Here is a 20,507-nt window from a genome sequence, read left to right as displayed (position 1 = left end):
AACTCTTCATAAATGAAATTGTTCTCTTTTAACATTTTAATTAATCAAGAGCAAAATTTGAGTTTTTAAATGTTTTACCTAACAAAGATATTTGCTTTATTTATATAATAAAAAGATTTGTACGTATTAAGTAAGAAATTATCTTTAAAGGTCATCGACACTTTTGGAATAAAACCCCCATCATTTGCACTTAAAGTGTTTAAATTTGGGGTATTATATAATATATATATATATCCTAAGAGGTCGAAAGATGTGAGCTCTCAACATCAACTTTTCTATTACGTACTCCTAACTAAACATTAATTTTTAATTTTATCACATATTTACATGTTGTACAAAAGTGAAATTTACACGAGTGAGATTTTATCACATATTCACATATTTGATGAAATGATACATGTAAGATCCACTGATCTATATCAATTCAGACCAAGAAAAAGACTAGCATTAAATTATGGAGATCGGGGTCATTGATCAATTTTCGTTATAATTAACATAAAAAAAAAAGGCATCAAGTCATCTTAACCTATCTAATAAAAAACCTATGTTATTGAACATATATTTATGGTAGGTAAATGAATGTATGAGAGAGAGAGAGAGAGAGAGAGAGAGAGAGAGAGAGAGAGAGGTGTTTAATTAGGAGATCTGTTTGAGAGGTTTGACCATTGAGGGCTATGGTTTTCTGAGCTAACTCTAGTGTTTGCTGCATGCATGCACATGCATGCCACCAACCTCCACTACTACTCTTCCTTTAAGGCTTTAAGCTAAGCATGGCTGCGTAGGTGAAACAAAATTGAGGCTGCCATGTAAGCCAAAGCTGACTACTCAACTCGATCACGTAAGTTTTGACTCGTTGCAGTTATCATTGAAATTTGTCCAAACCCATCCAATTCCATTCAGGCCGCCTGAACAATCTACATATATAACACATTAATTTTTTACCAAATAATATAATACATTAATTCTCGATCTGCATTTAATTATGTACCACTAAAGATTAATTTGCAGCAAGATCAGCAATAACTTTTACTGCATTTATATTATTCGTTAGGCCAACACATCAATAATTATCTAGCTACTTTAATAGAGGGACAGTGACACTATTGCTATAGCCATCCCCACTTGTTTTTACTTTTTTCAATACCCCACATTTGTTTTCTCGATCTACAAGAAATTAGAGCACTTTGCTCAATCCACCGACCCTTAAATTTAGTGTTCCCGAAATACCCCTAAATCAGTGAATTCTAACTTAACTCTAACCCTAACCCTAACCCTAATCCTAATTTTTATTTTTATTTTTTTAAAAAAGTTTAAACAGCGACAACCCATTACCTGGGTTCCTAGAGCCAATGTGCCCAAGCAACGTATGGATAATGTCGTAGTTCTGACCAGTGATAAAAATACGTATTCTTTAATTTATACTTAAACTCTTCCCTTTTTTGAATTAGAAAACAAACAATTACAAATCTAATGAATAATAAATGTCGTTCATGAAACTTAAACTGAAACTAATGAAAGTAGCTACTGAGTCAGCATAGTCAACATTGTTGATTATGCTGACTCAACTTACACAGCTGTATTTGTTGTTATACAGTTGTGATCAAGCTTGTTATGATCTTGTTAGAAGAGTTAGTTGCTGTTAGTTTAAGTCTTAATTATATATAAGCTTTATGTACAGTACATTGTAATTCATAACCTCCTCTCGTAAAAAGGAGATTAAATGTCATCACTAGACCAAATGGTCATTCATAATATCAAACATTAGACTTATATATATCAATGATTTATCTGGTCTATATATTATTTATTTTTTTAAATAATAAATAAGAGTTTCTCATTCGATATTATTTGGTATTGCTTCTTTAGTATTCTATTCCTTCTCTCCATGCTCCATAAATCCATGAAAATAAACAAATAAGAATATATATGGAAAAAAATCAGAGAGACCTATGGTTTCCTTTTCCTTTCCTTTGGAAATCCAATATGGTTTAAGCCCGTTTGGATTGTTGTGGATGACCCAAAAGCTGTTGTGGATGACAATTTTTAATCACCCACAACAGTTTTGGTGTTTGGTAAAAAAATGAAAAAGTGGTTTGTCCCACAATTCTCAACTCCCCACAGCAAAAATAGAAAGCAAGTTTGTAGGTGCTTTTGAAACCTGCAGTGAATCACAGCAACAATGAAAATTTTATTTTACCCATAATACCCTCATTTTAGTAATTATAAATAGCCACATCAGTTTTACATTACAATTTACCAAACACCTTCATACTGCTTTTTGTACTCACAACACTTGAAAATATAGTTTACCAAACACTCAACTGTTTTACTTCACAGCTGACTTTACTTCACAAATGTTTTACTTCACAGCTGTTTTTTCTCGCAACAATCTCAAACTAAGCCTTAAGAAAACATCTCACACATCCCACATATGTAAGCGTAGGAAATTTAAAACAGAAAAGTAGAGGAGGCAAGCAATTAGGCAAGGCCTTATCTTGAACCTCTTTCGATCTGACCAAAAAAGCTCCACTCTATTAAAGCATATCCATAGACATGATTGCAGTTTTGATGAATAAGGAAATCTTGGCAGGAATTTAGTCTCCTGCTTGTAAGAAGATTTAATTCTTAGTCTTGATTTATGTAGCTGCCATCCCTAATTTGATAATTAAGATTTTCATTTTCCAATAATGAACGAAGACGTACAATCGCTGATAAAATGGCACATGGGGAGTTTGGAATGTGCACTTGTTAGAATGTACGTATTCCATTGGGAATTTGGGATCAGTCAATTCTCATCCTAACCTTAACATATTTCGGAATTTATAGCTTGATTGACGTATACCGGTATATGTTTGATTTTTATTTCTTAGCTAGCTTGTCTAAACTTTTTAGCCACATAAATCATAAGTGTGACCTCTATTGATTATCTAAGAATATAACCGTCAACCAAATAATGTGTCAATATAGTTTCATTATTTGATCAATAAATTTGATGACTTTACATCGTTGTCAATGTATTGTATCTGCGTCCAGGCGAAACGAGTTTATTGGGATGTTAACTACAGATATTCAAACCCATTACCCGCAAGTGCAAACAAACAATCTATTATTTTTTAGATTATTTCTTAATTATGTTTTGTTCTTTAATTTTGACTATGAGACATTACATATGCCACCTACCAAAACCAAACCCATTAGTAAGCATGCCTTCATATCATACCGGATGTTCTCTCCCACAACAGCCACTTACCAGTACTTACCACCACACATTTAATTATGGAGGGAAACTAGGCGACGCATGCATGACTAGTTGACTACTTGATAGTTGATATATCATTTATGCATGGAAATGGAATTTTCTATTTTCTATTTTCCACGAAATTGATAAATCCCATATTTCGATCACTAACTGTCAGACACGTACCCCAAGTCAAGTGAGATCAACATGCACCATCCATCCAAACTCCAAACGGGTCTTTTTCTAGGCCTTTGTTCCCTTATAAATATGGGCATGACCTAGAAATAGAATGGAGTATTAAGGCGCTGTTTGGTTCCCAAGGTTCCCAAAGAGAAAACGTATTAAAGTATTACAATATAGTTCACTTTGTCCTTGCCCTGTCCTTTCTGATTGGTGAAGAACTGAAGATGTAAAGGCAAACGAGTGGTAGATTTGTATGCCGTGGCCCATGAGGTCACGTGACTTGGCCTAACACTCTCTCATCGGAACTTAAAACCAAACAATTAAAGCACGCGACTGTAACCTCGAATGGATGGGTCAAGGAGGCTCGAGCTGCTTGTTTTGTTTGTTCATCATGCGTCTTAAAATATACCTAACTCCTGTTTAACTCCTGTTTGGCTCCGCTCGTAAAGGTAAGCAAAATCGGAGGCTTTCACCAAACACCCCTCCATCAAGTAAATTTGGTGACTATATATATGCATGGACTTTAATTCGTCTCCAATTTCATATGATTTTTTTATTGGGGGTTTTAGATTTTGGTCTATGGTCTATAAGATTTGTTACCATTCAATAATTGTTCTTTACCCTCTAATATCCATCCATATGAATTTGTTTAAAATAGCTTTGAAACATAAAATTTTCTTCCAAATTCTTATTTTCGAAAGCTATTAATATCGATGAGAGTTGAAAGAATAACAGCTATCGATATTTCATTGAGTACGGCATGTTCTGAGTCTCACTTTATTGTAAAAAGATGTTCTATAAAGTATAGAACATAAAAGAATCTCTTACTAAAAGTGAGGATTAGGTGGACTAAAAATTATGGGCTAAACTAAGAAAAATTTTAAAAAATAAAATATTAGTTCGGGTGAGACACAACTTTAATATAAAGTTTGGGTATGAACACTATTTTTTCTTAATCTTAGTGAATGTGATTCGAAGTTATAAAATTTCCAACATTGTCAAAAAAAAATATATATATTAAAATAATAACTAGTTGGTCGGTGTGAACACTTATTACTTGTCAGTTGGTAAGTAGCTAGCCAAATTGTTCGTATAACAACAATTATGTTAATATACGACAAAGATCAATATACAACTTATATGTAATGAGTTGATTGGGAGTGTACGTTACATTACAAATATCACACACATTTATAAGTATGTTCACGCACTTGGAGTAATTGACATAAAACATGATGGTAATATATTTATATATTCAGAATGTAATAAAAATTGGGCTTCTTGGAATCTGTGATTCTAGACCTGGGACGACTTCTCGTGGGCCGGATATTGGGCCTGGAATGGAGGTGCTGTAGGCCCATACGACTGTGAAGCAGTAGCTGCTTGGCTTCGGCCCGTTGCCCTACCAAGGAGGTAAAAAGCAAGGGCTATGATGAAGATGAAGAGCACCACCGGCAACGATACCACCACAATAAATCCCATTTTGATTTTGAGGTCAACAATTAAATCTCTGCATTACCACAAAGTCACAAACACATAAATTGGATGCATAAAAAAATCAATACACAGATATTTGCTAATTTGCAGTGACCCAAGTTAATTACTTGTTCACTCATTAATTTGAATTTTGAATGAAACCTTTAATTTTGGGTCTACAAAGCAACCCAACACTAGTTAGCAAACAACTCTCACTCGGCAATCGGGCATACAGAAAATGGAAACGGTGTCGTACGTGCATACCTCTTGGCTTTGGCTCTTGGTCTTGCTGCAGTTGTGCCTATGGTTTCAAAGCAACGTAGCTGGAGGCTAGGACTGGAGCCTGGAACAAGGTAGAGAAAGAAATTATGGTGATGAATCAATGACGATGATAATGTGTTGAGGACGCTCTTAAGCTCTCCACGTGTCCTCAATGTCACCGTGGATACCACACACTTGTCAGCAGTATAGGTGGGGGAATGTCACGACTTGCGAGCCAGGGTGCATAATAAACAAAATAGTAGGGCAAATAAAAAACGATTTTGAAACCTTTGTTTTACTTTGAAAACACAGATTTGGTCTTTCTGGTTTCCAAACTTCACATTTGGTCTACGTAATTTTATATTATTTGCAATCTTAGAATTTTTGCATTCAACATGAAAATTATTCTCAAATCAAAACTAATAAATTGTTTAAACTTGAAAAAATTTTAGCAAAATGATTCTACTTATACCTTATTTTCCAATTGAGGATATCACTTTCATTTTGTTTCAATTTAGGACTCCAAATTATTGGTCATCTCAATTAAGAGTTTTCTGTCAAATCTATCAAAATATCGTTAAAAATCAATCACGTGATTAACTTTTAGGGCCCGTTTGGATTGAGAATTTGGATTTGGATTTGAATTTCAAATTCATGTATTTCAAATCCTATTGTTTGAATAAAAAATAAAATAAAATATGAGGATTTCAATTGAAAATTTTTAATTTAAATATATCATTATGGTAACATATGATAAGCTTGCAAAGATAGCTTATAAATGAGGCCCATGACCTATAAATTTAAAACTAACTCATTTTAAATTGTACTTTATATTAGAAATCACTACATATTGGTCAAAAAAAGATAACAAATCATTCAAACCACATAGGAGCTTCATACATATGGTTCCAAAACAAATACAATATTGTTTAAAATAATATCAAATATTATTCACAAAAAGATCCAACACCATCAAAGAAATGTTGTTCTAATATGTTTTCCATAAAGAGCTTCAAACATGCAAGGGCTTCATCTTCTACCACTTTAATCATTGATTTTCCATACTTGAAAAATACACTTAAATCACCTAATCAATATAGTTTATATGAAAAAAAATAAAAAATAAAAAGGTAAAATTGATAATGAAGAGAAATTACCTTTAGACTGACAAATAAGCATCTGTGCCCACTCGGTCTTTTGGGCATCAGAAAGAGATTTCAAAAGTGAAAACTCTTCTGGTTACCAACCATCAATATTCGTACGGCCTTAAAAACTTGCAATTTATTAAGGTTTGGTATATCTGAATCCACTTTATGTACTTCCTCTCCTCTGAGTTATTTGGTCACTTGACTTGCCATAAACTCCTCTAGGGTGTTTGCCACATCACCAATTGCTTGTGCCACTGGATATTTTTTCTTTTTCTTATATGGATGTGAGTCACAAGTTGAAGTTGCAAGATGTGTAGAAGCATATATATAAAAATAGATGATAGTGAAAAACATATCATTTATAAGGAAAACAAAGTTATTTAAACCACAATCCATACAATTTCTAATGTCTTATGTTAATGGCAACAACTTTCAAATATATACCCCACAATACTTCACAGTAGCTCATCTAAAGTTACACAACTCTGAAGCCTATGATAAATCACAACTACAAAGTACACCACTATGCAAACACATACAATTCTCACCCACCAACCTGGTTATGTCATAATCAGAAGTGCTCCAGCTGCTCCTCTGTAGTAAGATCTAGTGATGGATCTAAAAGATTCTTGCCCAGCCTGAAATAAAACCAAGGATCCCTTGATTAAGTATATTCATTGCACTACTAAAACATAACAATAAATGTTGAAACACTACTGGAAATAAAATTTATTAAGTGCAACTGCTTGATTATGTCTGAGGAAATACTTCTTCAGCAAAATGACCCAAAAACGTACATACAGACAACTAGTACCCTCCTCTTATCCCATCCAATCTTCCTACTAATTCAACATTCCCACCTCCCATTGACAGTTATTCCAATTATTAATCCTACTCTTCCTGTAATATTAACTCTCCCCATAAAAAAAATAAAATTAAAGCCCTCTCTCCCCCTCATGTGTAACATAATGCTTTGCTCTTCTCTTTTTTGGGAAGCTTTTCTTAAGGAACAAATACAAAGCTTTGCCAAAAGTGACCCAAAAATGAAATAAAAAACACCAGAAAACAAAAATATGAAACCCCAGAAGAAAAAAACATGTAGAACCATAAACAAAAAGAGAAAACTAGCCCTAAATTTGAAGCACAACCAACATTGAATCAGAAAACTTAAGAAGAAATGAGAATAGTACCTTTTGCAAATACGGTTGATGAGAGTATGACTTTGGTCCGATGGAGTTGATCGACGCCGGTAGGAGTAGATCGATTATGGGAGGTGGTGATTGTGTGGAGGCGAGGTTGGAGTTTGAGGTCGTGGTGAGACAAATTTTTGGCTAGAGAAGGCGAACCCGGCAGAGGTGGCTGACACCAGAAGAAGCTCGTTGACGCTGACATGAGCAGATCAAAGCTTGGAGGTGGTGGGGAGGTCGGGTTAGATTTTCTATTGGACTGAAGATTTCAAATACCTACATTGAGAAGTGATTTCAAATACACAGTTTGAGGCCTTTCAAATCTATCCTAGATTTGGGCCAAATCAAAATTCTTACTTAAAAATAAGCCCAAACAGGTGAATTTGGATTTGGACTCCCCAAATTCAAATCCACCTCTTGAAATACAGGTTCCCAAACAGACCCTTTAGGGGCAAATTTGTCTTCTCCATCACTATTAAAAAATAATTCTAAAAAAATAAAGAAATTAAACAAAAAAAGAAGGCAGAAAAGATGCAGAACCCTTCCCAGCCCCCAGCCCCGACTTTCCTCACCTCCACCCAGCTCCCTTCTCCTCTCCAGCCACCGGCTGCCAACCCCTCCCTCCGCGTCGACGGATCCATTCCCGCCTGCGTCGGTCTCTCCCATCTGCCACATCTCTCACTTCCTCTCTATCTTTCTTTCTCTCTCTCTCCCTCCCTGCTACTTTTGTTTGCATTTATATGCCTCTGTTTTTTATCAATCTTTTGATCCATTGGCTTGCAGGTTCTTTTTGGATGAGGATGACGACTACAAGTCACCGAGAGAAAAGTGAAAGTTGATTCCTAGCAAGACTTGCAGATCCATAGAGAGCTTGATTTCCAAACAACCTCCAAAGTAAATTAAATCGCATTTTCATTTTCATTTTCATTTGAATTTGTGTTTCCATATATCTCATCGTTCCGATTATCAATCTCCTCAGGTCTGCTCACGTGAGGGGGGGTCAGCAGTCGGTGGCCGGAAAAAGGGAGGGAGCTCAGGTGGAGGTGATGAGGGTCGGGGCTGGGGGGTGGGGAGGGTTCTGCATCCTCCCTGCCTTTTTTTCTTTCTTTAATTCCTTTAATTTTTTTTAAATTTTTTTTTAATGGTGATGGAGAGGACAAATTTGCCCCTAAAAGTTGATCACATGCAGTTCATGTGATCAATTTTTAACGGATGTGTTGACGAAGAACCCTTAATTGAGACGGACGACTAGTAATTTGGAGTCCTCAATTATAACAAAGTGAAAGTAGCATCCGTAACTGTGAAAGAGGGTATAAGTGAAGTTTTTTTGCTAAAATTTTAATCTTTAAAATTACAAATTTTACTCAAGAATAACTAAAAATTATGTATGTAACTTTGAATTTGATTTTCAAACAAAAAGTCATAAAAATTCCAAACTTAAAGTTCAAACCATAAAATTTTGTGGCCCTCAATCTCTTTAGCAAATAAGTACGAAAATGAAAATGAAAATGAAAATTAGTTTTAGAAAAGCCATAAGATGGTCTTTTAATTCCCCAACAAAATTTTTCTTAAAAACAAATAGATAATTTATCTCCAAATTAAAAATTTGAGTTTTGTTAAAATTGTTATGAGATTGGAAACAAGTCAACAACATCAAATATAGAGACTAAATGCCGAGTTTTTGAAACCACTTAGACCAAATCTATTTTTGGGTAAAACACAAGGACCAAAATTGTTTTTCCCTTTTCTTTATTATCAACAATTAGCGTCTATGCCATTTGAACTCAAAACTTCTTTCAGACAAAGAAGAGACTAAGTGACACCACTAGATCATATGGTCATTGACGAAGTATTAGCATTTGGCAATCTCAACTAATAAGTTATCTTAAGCATCATTTATCTAATAAAAGTGAAATTCATTGTGTGAGTCTCAAATGAATAGGTATTCTAACTCTACCTCTATTAGAGAGATGGTACAAAAAATGTTAGTTGAAATGGTCAAGATAGTTGAATTCCAATTTCAAATTTTCTTTATATCAAATAAAAATTAGAGGAAATTACAGATTTAGTCTACTTATTTTATACCTAGTTCAATTTTGATCCACGATCTTTTTTAAGTTATGTTTTGTTCCACTAATTGTTCCACTTGTTCAATAAAAGTCCATATTTGTTTTCTCAAATTTGTCATTTCTTTTACCTTATCAAATTTCAGCCAAATTCAATAAACATATACTTGTTTTAAAGCTATGCATCTCATCTTTACAACCATATAAAAATAATTCAAATCGGAGTTCTAAAACTCAAGATAATTGGCCTCAAAGTAGGGTACCTGAAACTACCAATTTTTTCTAGAAAATTTTTCAGATTTTTCAAACTTTACCAAACTTCAATTCTCTTTGATTCTAATACTCCAAATTGGTTCATATGACTAAAAAATAATGAAATATAACTGATACTTCAATTATAATTGAAGAAAACACAACAAAAAAAATTTAAAATCATAACTTAAAAAAAATCGTAGACCAAAATTGAACTAGGTATACAATAAGTGGACCAAAATTGAATCTTAAAAAAGATCGTGGACCAAAATTGAACTAGGTATAAAATAAGTGGACCAAATTTGTAATTTACAGATTCTATGAGATTTGAACTCGGGACTTCTTTCAAATCTTACGAGAAAATTACAGATTTAGTCCACTTATTTTATACCTAATTTAATTTTGGTCCACGATCTTTTTTAAGTTCTGTTTTGGTCTATTAATTGTTCTACTTGTTCAATAAAGGTCTAGTTCAAAATTTTAGTTTTGTGATTTATGATTTTAAATTATTTATGTTGTGTTTTTTTCCAATTATAATTGAAATATAAGTTGTATTTTATCATTTCTTACTCATAGAAACCAATTTGGAGTATTATAACCGAAGAGATTTGAAGTTGGATGAAATTTAAAAAATTTGAAAATTTTTCTAAAAAAAATTAATTGTTTCGAGTATCCTACTTTGGAGTTATAAATAAGATATGATAATATTACTTGTAGAGTTATTTGGAAGTTTAGAAAAAGTTTTGGTATACTTGTAATGTTTAATTCCACAGAGCACCGACTTGAAGAAGTGTCACTCACTCACTCACTCACGCTTTGCCGTCATCCAGCTTTACTTGCTCCACCAGCATAACATTATATATAGAAATAATTGCTATTTCCTTTCTATAATAGGGACTGCTATTAAAACGACATTCCTTTTGTTTTTTTCAAGCTGTTGCTGATAGAATCAACCTGCTGTACCAATGGATTTTCACTCCTATCCCACAGATTTATCAAACATGTGCTTCTAAATCTTCCTTACCTTTGACAATGGGACACAGCTGAATCAGGTCTCAAGCACAAGTGTATTCATATGCCAATGTTGCACAAACTTGTAGTTGTCAGCACATGTACAGAACCAGGTGACCCAGAATGGTCTGGTCCGGAGGTACCACATACACAATCAAGTATTTTCCTAATAATCAATATTCTTAACAGCCACATTCATTTGCATTCATGTTCAGTTTTAATGTCAAACCCCACCCTCACCATGACCATGGATGGTCCATGACCCCACAGAATTGACCAACCGTGCAGCCACATACTGACCCGACATCATGGGTCCATCACTACTCTATCAACCCCACAATGGAAAAGAAAGCAAGCAATTACAGATCCAGGATGGGATTGAGAGCCCCACCCCCAGCCATTTTCAAACTTTCCATCTTATTAGGACAAGAAACATAAGCAAGCTAGCAACCAACCAACCAAACAAAAACCAGAATTGCAGTAATCAATTTTCACCCTTCTACCCATTTTCTTTGATGATATGCTGCAATTACATATCCAGCAATTCTTACCTATGCAGATGTTAACATACAAGGAAATACAATTTGCAGCAATGACTTTGATACACAATGATCCAGAAGATGAGCCCTTTTGCAAAATCAAACAGCTCAATAACCCAGTTGAGAGAAACTGTGTTGTGAGACAAACTGTGGTGCAAGACAAAGTGTGTTGCAAGACAATCTGTGTTGTGAGACAACCTGTGTTGTGTGTGACAGCTATGATCCATAAGGAGCAGATGTTAGAACCTTGCGTGAACCGGGAGCCTCTTGAGTGCTAACGGGCTTGTTGGATAATCGACGCTTGTAGCGTTTGAGGACAGATGCCAGATTTTCTTTTCCCTTCGGGAATGCCACATCACCGGCTGCTGTCCCTGTTCGGCCCTTTCGACAAGAGATTGCAATCTCCACATCCTTGATTACGTCTAGAAGTGTTGCTGCAGTTGTGTATTTTCCCCTGGCTGGTTTTGCAGCAGGAGGTAACATTCCATTCGAAATAGATGGACTCGACTTCTGCTGGTGTGCTGCTGGAATTTGAAGGCAGAAGCATGGAGACATCGGAGAACGAGGCTTTGAAAATGCCGGATCAACAACCCCCTGTATTAACAGGATATAGAACCGTTAACAACACAGCTTTGGAAATAAATGTATATTAAAAGCTCATATATGTTATTAGAATATTAAAAGCTAATCTACTTGTATACAATAGTAGCATTAATGCAATGCAAGGAGAAAATTTTATGTACAATTTACCAATAAAAACCCCTCCATATCTTACATATAGCTTACAGAAAGTTCTTCAGAGGGTTACGAAAATGACAAAAGCTTATTAATATTAAAGCAAATATAGCTATAGGACCAATACCAGGCTAATCATACACAATTCTTGTCTGCACTAAGCAGTAAAAAAAATGCTCATATATACATTGTAGAATACAAAGCACTCAAGGCTTGACATGTATGAAAAGAGAGGGTTACAAAAATGAAAATTTTTAAGATTAAAAGTGGAAGACAAACTATTCCAGAATGAGACAAAATTAACCAAGACATTTTAGTTGCCTAATGTGAAGGCCAAATGGCTTATAACTGCAGCAGCTCTAATGAATATTTCTGTCAGAAGAAACAACTACTCACAAACAAGGAACAACATATTTGCCTAATGTGAAGGCCAAATGGCTTATAACTGCAGTAGCTCTAATGAATATTTCTGTCAGAAGAAACAACTACTCACAAACAAGGAACAACATATTTGACTATTCATGCCAAAAAAAGGTCGTTCTATTCATTAGGGGTATTTTGAATAACTTCTTTTAGATTTAATTTAGTCTATATTATGCGACTTTCGTGAAATGTTTTGGGAATTTCCATTACTCTAGGATTCTATTTATGGTGTGATTTGATTTGATTTCAGTTTCCTTGTTTGACTTGGATTGGACTCTATGCATGTAGACTATCCCTGACCCAGAAAACAAATATATATATATATATAATGTAGAATAGGGAACCCTATAAATAGGTCTTTATAATGTAACCTCTATAAATAGGAGTGAAACTTCCATGTATACGGTGTATATATAATAGGGAAGTTTTTTTTTCCTATAAATAGACCTAATCCTCCAATTCTCTCTCCTTTCTTTTCCTTCCATCTACTTTATTCATTTTCACACGGCATCAAAACAGGAGATCCTATATTTTAATATTTGCATATATAACGCCCCAATTTATAGCTCTCCAATTATGGTGAAGGCCCACACACGGAGAGTGTTAAGAGTGTAAACAATTGTTGTCCTGCATCCTATAAAGGGAAATATTCTTGTGTTTGTCTGATCCTAGATGTGAACCTAGGACTGGTTTGTGTGGTAAACATTGAAGTATATGACAAATGTGCAACAAAGTTCATTTTCTGGGTTGTGTTCAGGGCATGCATGACCTTTACGTTCTGGGTTGAGGGGAGTCTTGGAATCTATTTTGTCTGTTTTACTATTTTGCGTTAATTAATTGGTTTGGGAACTATCAACTATTCTCGGATTCTATACATGGTGTGAATTGATTTGGTTTTTGTTTCTAATTTGACTTTGACTTGCCTCTATAAATGGGCCTTAATGTAACACTTCTATTAAGACTTCAACACTGAAAAATGTAGAAGAGAAAACACTAGCCTACTTCCTCCTCTCCTCTCTTCATCTTTCTTTTCTCCTTCCATCTACTTTGTTTCTTTCAACAACTTTGAATTCTCTGGGTGTTAATCATGAAAGCCAATAAAGTGTAGAAACTCATTTAATGCAACAAATGGTGCAAAACTCCCCTAACAGTAAAATGAACAGAATAAATCTCCCTAACAGTTAGATCAAGTACTCAAGGCAGACACTACCTAACATAACTTTTTTCTGCAGGGTTGACAAGGCGGGAACGAGGACAATAATCTTACAGTCTTATAAAATTAAAAAAAGGCAATAAACTTACAGCAGAGACCATATTTTCCTTGCAACAATTGTGGTCACAAAAATGTATCTTATTAGACAAGTAATGCTTACCTGAAGTCGATTAAGAACATAAGTATATTTCCCCCATAGCTCTGGCCGGCTTTCCATAAGTGACAAATCAAGAATCCGATGGATACACCAGACCCCAAAGCTTACAATCAAATCCGATCTCCAAATACAACCCTCCCCACAATGAGGAACTGAGGAAACCAGAGAGTGGGTGAAGTTTGCATCAATATTCTTCATTGTGGAAGCTGATTTCCTATCAGAAGACGAGTACTGAGGCTCACCCATCTGCGCTCGATTCATTTCTCTCGTTTCGGCTTCATAAAGGTATTTCTCCCTTGCCGCCACTCGATCAATCAGCTCCTCATCCGCCCCATCATTCTGATTAAACAGCCAATCTGAGCCTTCTAACTTCAGAAGCTTCATGATGCAATATCTGAAATTTTGAAGAAGTTTAGCCTCTGAATCTGCAACTGAAGTATGTTCTTGACTAACAGAACCTACCCTACTACCAACTCCTCCACCCCCAATAGTACGATTATTATCAGCTACACCAAATTGCTCAAAAGGCTGTCTAGACCAGAGGGACCCAGTGCCAAAACTAGAATTCTGCTGTGATGATAGAGCATCTCTGTATACTTTTGACGGAGAGAGTTCATCAAATGCCAAAGGAGCTCCTGTTCGTGCTCCAGAATTTGGATACAACGGTGATTCATAACCAGTTATCCCAACGGATGATCCAAACCCAATGGGATTTTCCCAGTTAACACTTTTATCAGACATGTAGAGATCCCGGTGAATGTCTGGTAAACTATGGTATTTCTTTGTATTGGCTGGACTCACCACATTCTCAGCAATTCCAGACGAGCACATATCATAATATGGGCTTTCAGATTGCAACGGACTATTTCTGGATACTGTAAGGTTCTGAAAACTGGAGGCCTGACCAGAACTTAACCCATTATGCAACTTCTGCCCCATGGTAAATGCAAGTGAATCTCTGTAGTTTGCAGCACTCAACGAAGAAGCGGACTTCAGGGCTGGTGAGTCCATTTGACCATTCAAGTTTCCAGGACTTCTGTCCTTTGCAATTCGATTGAGATATGGTGCAGTCTGATAACCATGTACTGTGGCTGGCTGGTAATCCCAACCCTCAGAAGATGGTATACTGCGCACACTTGAATACCGCCTCTCACCAGAGTCAATAACGCTGCGGCTTGAATTTTGTACATAGGCATCCAACAACTGCATGTGGCTAGACCACAATGGGGAAGATCCCCTTTGAACCCCATATGGTGACTCTAAACTGCTTTGCACCCTATGCAGCTTTGTAGAGTCATATAAACTTGAGTTGATTAGAGGATCAGATCCTCTGCCTCCTACAAAAGGAAAATATCCAGAAACTTCCTTTGTAGTGGAATCGACTTTCAGGGAGGAGGATGCAGCCTTTGAATCTAACCCCAACAACAGATCCAGTTTCTTAGTCTTTGCTTCTTGAATTACATTTCCATGGAAATCATAAAGTTGTCCCCAAAACTCATCAAGTACAGCAGCTAGTTGACGTCTCGCAGCACGCCCCAACCCTGCCAATCTTGAAAGGCTTCCAGCGCCACTCCCCCCTTCACCTTTTCCGCTGAAACTCCTAAATGATCCTGGACCCTCAGATGTTAGTGAAGCAGTGCTCCCAGAAACCACTTTCAATGAATCTTCGGGCTCCCAGGTATCTCCCTCATCATCATCTTTTTCAGTTGGCAAGTCCTCTTCAACCCCAACGGTCTTTTCAACTGGCTCCGTCGATTCAATCTTCAAGGACTTGGTGCCCAGCATTGCAACATCAGAAACCTCATGAACCACAGTTGAGACTGGAATTGACTCCACTGTAGATGTGGGGCCCTCAATACGGCATTTAGGGGAGCGAGGAAAGGTCATATGAGAACTATTTTCCTCTGTGGTTGTCAGGCGAAGCTCCTGATCAGGCTCCATGATAGTTTCGGGCAGATCATGATCAAAATTTGCAACTGTTATATCTGTATCACCATCCAAAGCCTTCCCCATTGATGGTGATGGTTCATTCCTCTGTACACTTGCCTCTCTCTGATATTTAGTTTCAGCTCTATTGATCTCCTCTTTCTTTGTTAATGAATCAGGTATACCCTCAGGCAAATCCCAGTTCCACACCTGAGTCTCTAATCGAGAAGTTGAAGATTTTAACGGGGTGGCTGCAAGCCAAATCATCAAACAAAATGATGCACACGCAGTGATGAGAAGTACATAAGGGACATACATACTACTCCCCACATTCCACCTCAAATTACCTACCCAATCACTATTCCCAAAAATCATTTCCGCTACAAATATAATTTTCAATCCAAGCATCCCAATAAGTGTAATCAGGGATAAAAATTCAACAAATTGAGAAATTTTATGGGCACCCATTATTGGTCTTGAAGCAGCAACTCGGAAAAGAGGGATCACAGAAGACGGCAGTAGTAGAGCTGCCAAAACCTGTGTGGATATAAGCAGTTGATACATCCCTTCGGCTCCTGAATTCCAAACAAAATAAAGAGCTGGAACAATGGCAATAATTCTGATTGTAGCACAATGAAGCCAACCAGGAAGATCCAGTTTCAAAAAATCATTCAAGACTACTTGTCCACCCAGACTCCAACTTAATGCTGTGATTTGATTTGACAAAAAGAGAACCAGCAAGAAGGCAGCTGGTACCATTGGACCCCAAAAGACCTGTATAATTTGAATAGAAAATAAAATACGTTCAGCATGCATCATGATATTGAACAATTGTCACAAAGAAAATTCATTACAAACAACTGCTCATGGGGAGAGATTAAAACCTGTTCCATTAGTGACATTGCATCCTGAAATGTCAGCAAAACAAGGCCTGAACTGTAGAATACATTTGCCGCAGAAGTCATAAGGACATAATTCACCAGATAAATACCACTAAAGATACATAAGATGGCAAAAAGATGGTTATGACACAAGGCATCCTTAGAAACAGTTGGTTGTCGCTGATACTGCTGCAAAATTACATCAATGGAGTTCAGAGAATTGACCATCACACAAATCAACTATTATAAAAACATTTTTTTAAATAGTTTGCAAATGGGATGGAGAGGAGGAAACAGAACTTAGTGATGCTGATGCAAATATTAAAATTGATTATTTTCAGACTCACTGCCTCCAACAAGAGAATCTTTTTTTTTTTTGTGGCCAGGCTCCAACAAGAGAATCTTAATTTTACTTAATGAAACTTTTTTTTCTATTTAGAAAGGAAGAAGAAATGTGCACATGTAGCTCAGTGGTCTATACTGAACTGCATTGTCTATTGAAAATGGCAACACATGGTTCTCTTAATCAAATCAGTTTGTCAAGAGGTTCTTTCAAACCAGAGGCACAGATGATGACTCAACAACATGCCCTAAAAGGAAAGCCGTGTTAAGAAACAAGACAAAAGATACAAACTGCATATGCATGCGTTATATGTATATCTAAATAAGACAACTGTTGAAATCCATTAGACGTCCTACATATAGAAGAAGTATTCACAAGGGTTTGTATTAAACCAATATTTCCCATATGAACAAGCAATGAGCAACTGTGTAAACTCAAAGATGCACAAACACATGCACATGCACATGCACATGCATCTGGTCCTACAACGAAGATAAGATACCACTAGGAGTTAACTACCCGTAAAAGAATCAATATATATCTATATATATATATACACATAAGAAAGATGCACACACATGCACATGCATACATATATATATATATATATATGAATGTATGCTTATGCTCACATTCAGCAATATATGCATGGATGTGCAGCACAAATGCAGAGACTGATAACAGGGGAGCATGAGAAGCAGAGCTACCTGCACAATAGAAGAATGAAGATAAAAACTGTGAGGCATTATACTTGCTCCAAGAAGACTCATAAGTGCAAATGCACTCTCCCCACTCAGCTTTGTTAGCAACCCAATCATGGAATGTGGCATTTCTGGTTGACTGCTAATTACTCCAAGAACTAAGGAAAGCAGTATAAATCCTGCCATGGATATGCATAGGAACTTCGCTTTGCAAGTCTCCTGAAATATGGAAGCTATTTAGTTTTGTAAATGATTGCAAACGCAAGATTATAAAGGAATTCAAGTAACAGAACTTACCAGGACGGTGGAAAAAATAGGGTATAAAACAGCATTAACAGCAGTCAAAAACACACAAGTGAACAAGTCCCACCCAAACAGAAGATTAAGTCCATGTGCAATGCCGAGGACCTAGTAAAATTAGTGCAACCATGTGTTACAAATATAACAAATTTGATTTGAACAATGATACTACAGATTATCGCTTACGCCATAGCTAAATTGAAAAAGAAAAGGTGGGGTTGTTGGGGGGGAGGGGGGATGAATAAGTCAATGAGGAAAGAGAAATTACCATGGTAAGGTCCAACAGAATCACAGAAATCTCTGTTTGTATTCCTAAGAATATGCATGTGCCTTTGTCATACTCCTCGCTGCAAATCTTTTGGCATACATGAAATTTAGAAAGGAAAAAAAAAAGAGTTAAAACTTGGCAGCCTAACAAGGACATGATTGCAGACACAGTATATGCATGCATGCATAAGTAGTCGCACCTCCACTACTAAAAACAATAAGAAGAATAATGCATTAACAACACCCTAAAAAGAGAAATAATACCTGAGCAAGATCTCTTCCAGTGACTACACCAATCCGAGCTGACAGATAGTGACACAAAATAGCTGCCAAATTGAAAATAAGCATTAATGCTACCAGGTCAGAACCAAAACGGGCACCTGCTTCAACAGTTGCCGCCCACTTTCCAGGGTCAAGATATCCAACTGAAATCAGAAGCATGGGTCCAACAACAGGAAGCAACCGATGTATAACACCCGGCATACTGTTAGCATTAGAATTAGCTGACTCCATATAAGCTATTGACTCTTGGAGAAATTGCCAGTGCAATGGATTTTACTTGGATATTATTCTTACTAAACGGAGGGACTTCCTGGACTGCTCAACAAAACTTGACTTGAGAACTGAGCTAGCCACTCCTTGAGAGGGAAAGGAAAAATATAAGCAATTTACCAATGGGAGCACAAGAGCAAAAAGGACCTAGAACTTTGGGACAATAAAAAAAAAGGAATGAACAAAGGCATAGGGAACTAGAGCAGGTGTACAAGTATTAGCACTTCCAAGCAACAGGGTCTCCAAATGAGTACCAAATTAAATAAATTGCATGGCTATTGTGCATATCACAGAGAGAATCTTAGCATTCCAAAATATATGAAATGACACCAGCACCAACTACTTATGCGACAGTACACCAACTACTTATGCGACAGTACATGAACCCAGTCTACTGTCTTTGGAGAACAAAAATAAGTAAGAGAAAGTACAGCCAATGAAGGTCCTGATAAGGTGAGTCGCGCAGGCTATTCCAATACACTTGCGCAGATCAAACCTAACTTTTCCACACAATTACTACATGACCAAACTTTAAGCGCTAACTGTGATCATCAGATACTGATCTGATGCTTTCAATCATATCCAAATGGACGCCATTGTAGACTAAGTAGAGTAAGTAGAGCGTGAATCCAACTCTTACAGAACTTTGGCCAATTACTAGAATTGCAGAGCACAACTAACAGACACTCTCAACTCCATCCACGAAACAAACTTCAATCAGTCGAATCACTTGCTACCCTGCCTTTGATGCCCAATCCTGCTTCAGAAAATTACATTAGTCTGGCAAGCCAAACGAAAGCGCAAATATCAACATCAATGCATCTTAGTAACCTATTTTTATGACTAACTCAAACTTTTATGGCAGCCATTAGAATAACCCAACAAGTTCTTTTACACCATTAAGTAAGCACATTAACCACAATGAATTCCATGTAGAAAACATGCTCATCTTCCTAAAATTTGATCAATAGAAAAGCTAGTATAGAATTATTAAAACTTCCATAACAAGAATATAATAGCAACCAATCAAACTCCAAGCCCTGGATTCCAGCAGAAATGCAAAAACCCAGCTCCAAACCCATCTCAGATCTTTGCCCACCTCTAATGATATAAAAAAATATATATAAAGAAAAAACCAACCCCAAACAGAATCAAAAGGCACATAAAGGTTTTAAAATAACAAAAACTCTAAAGTTGGAAGACAACCCAAAACCCTGTAATCCACATACGATGATAAAATATCAGAATCCATAGCCATGGATCTGATGCACCCAACAAACCAAAACCCAACAGCCCATTTACACGAATACCGAGGAAGATGATAAATATGGGTTCAATCAATTAATCAATCAAGTCATCAAGTCAAAAGCACACAAAAAGGTCCGTACAGAAGAAGCATGAGTTTTAGGGTTTTCGAAATGCCAGAGCTTACCTTCCTCTGAGCTTTCCTTTTCTCTTATTATTGTTTGTTTCAGTTTCTCTGCCAATCTCTATCTAATCTTTTAGTCCTACACAAGCAGTAGATCTCAGAGGACTTCAAAGAAAGCCACAAAAGCTTATATATTTTTTATGTATATATATCCTTGTATCTTGTAATAGATAGGGAGAAAAGGAGAGAAAAGGAGAGAAAGCTCAATTTTCTTGGTAG

The 20,507-nt window shown here is 36.2% G+C and overlaps 1 protein-coding gene and 1 long non-coding RNA gene across 3 annotated transcripts; both read right to left on the bottom strand.

Moving 5' to 3' along the window:
* Positions 1 to 4,514: 4,514 nt before the first annotated feature.
* On the bottom strand, positions 4,515 to 5,336 carry LOC147281819 (uncharacterized). Its single transcript, XR_015123105.1, has 2 exons — positions 5,162 to 5,336; positions 4,515 to 4,931 (listed from the first exon to the last, which is right to left on the bottom strand). It is a non-coding gene; the product is annotated as an uncharacterized LOC147281819 (long non-coding RNA).
* A 5,564-nt stretch (positions 5,337 to 10,900) lies between these two features.
* Positions 10,901 to 20,482, bottom strand: EIN2 (NRAMP metal ion transporter family protein). Of its 2 annotated transcripts, none has more exons than XM_086246864.1 (8): positions 20,292 to 20,482; positions 18,572 to 19,616; positions 18,309 to 18,395; positions 18,038 to 18,148; positions 17,747 to 17,959; positions 16,700 to 16,882; positions 13,893 to 16,589; positions 10,901 to 11,955 (listed from the first exon to the last, which is right to left on the bottom strand). In XM_086246864.1, exons 2-8 carry the CDS (start codon positions 18,818 to 18,820, stop codon positions 11,578 to 11,580), a joined length of 3,918 nt encoding a protein of 1,305 aa, XP_086102990.1. In that variant the 5' UTR covers positions 18,821 to 19,616; positions 20,292 to 20,482; the 3' UTR covers positions 10,901 to 11,577. The 2 variants fall into 2 exon arrangements, with proteins under 2 accessions (XP_086102990.1, XP_086102989.1); XM_086246863.1 differs by having other exon boundaries at positions 10,902 to 11,955; positions 16,700 to 16,885.
* Between the last annotated feature and the right edge of the window lie 25 nt (positions 20,483 to 20,507).

This window comes from Dryas octopetala, chromosome 6 (assembly GCF_963921425.1).
Source record: "Dryas octopetala chromosome 6, drDryOcto1.1, whole genome shotgun sequence".
Lineage (NCBI taxonomy): Eukaryota > Viridiplantae > Streptophyta > Magnoliopsida > Rosales > Rosaceae > Dryas > Dryas octopetala.
The sequence above is the reverse complement of the archived record's forward strand: the minus strand, read 5'-3'. Positions and strand labels throughout refer to the sequence as shown.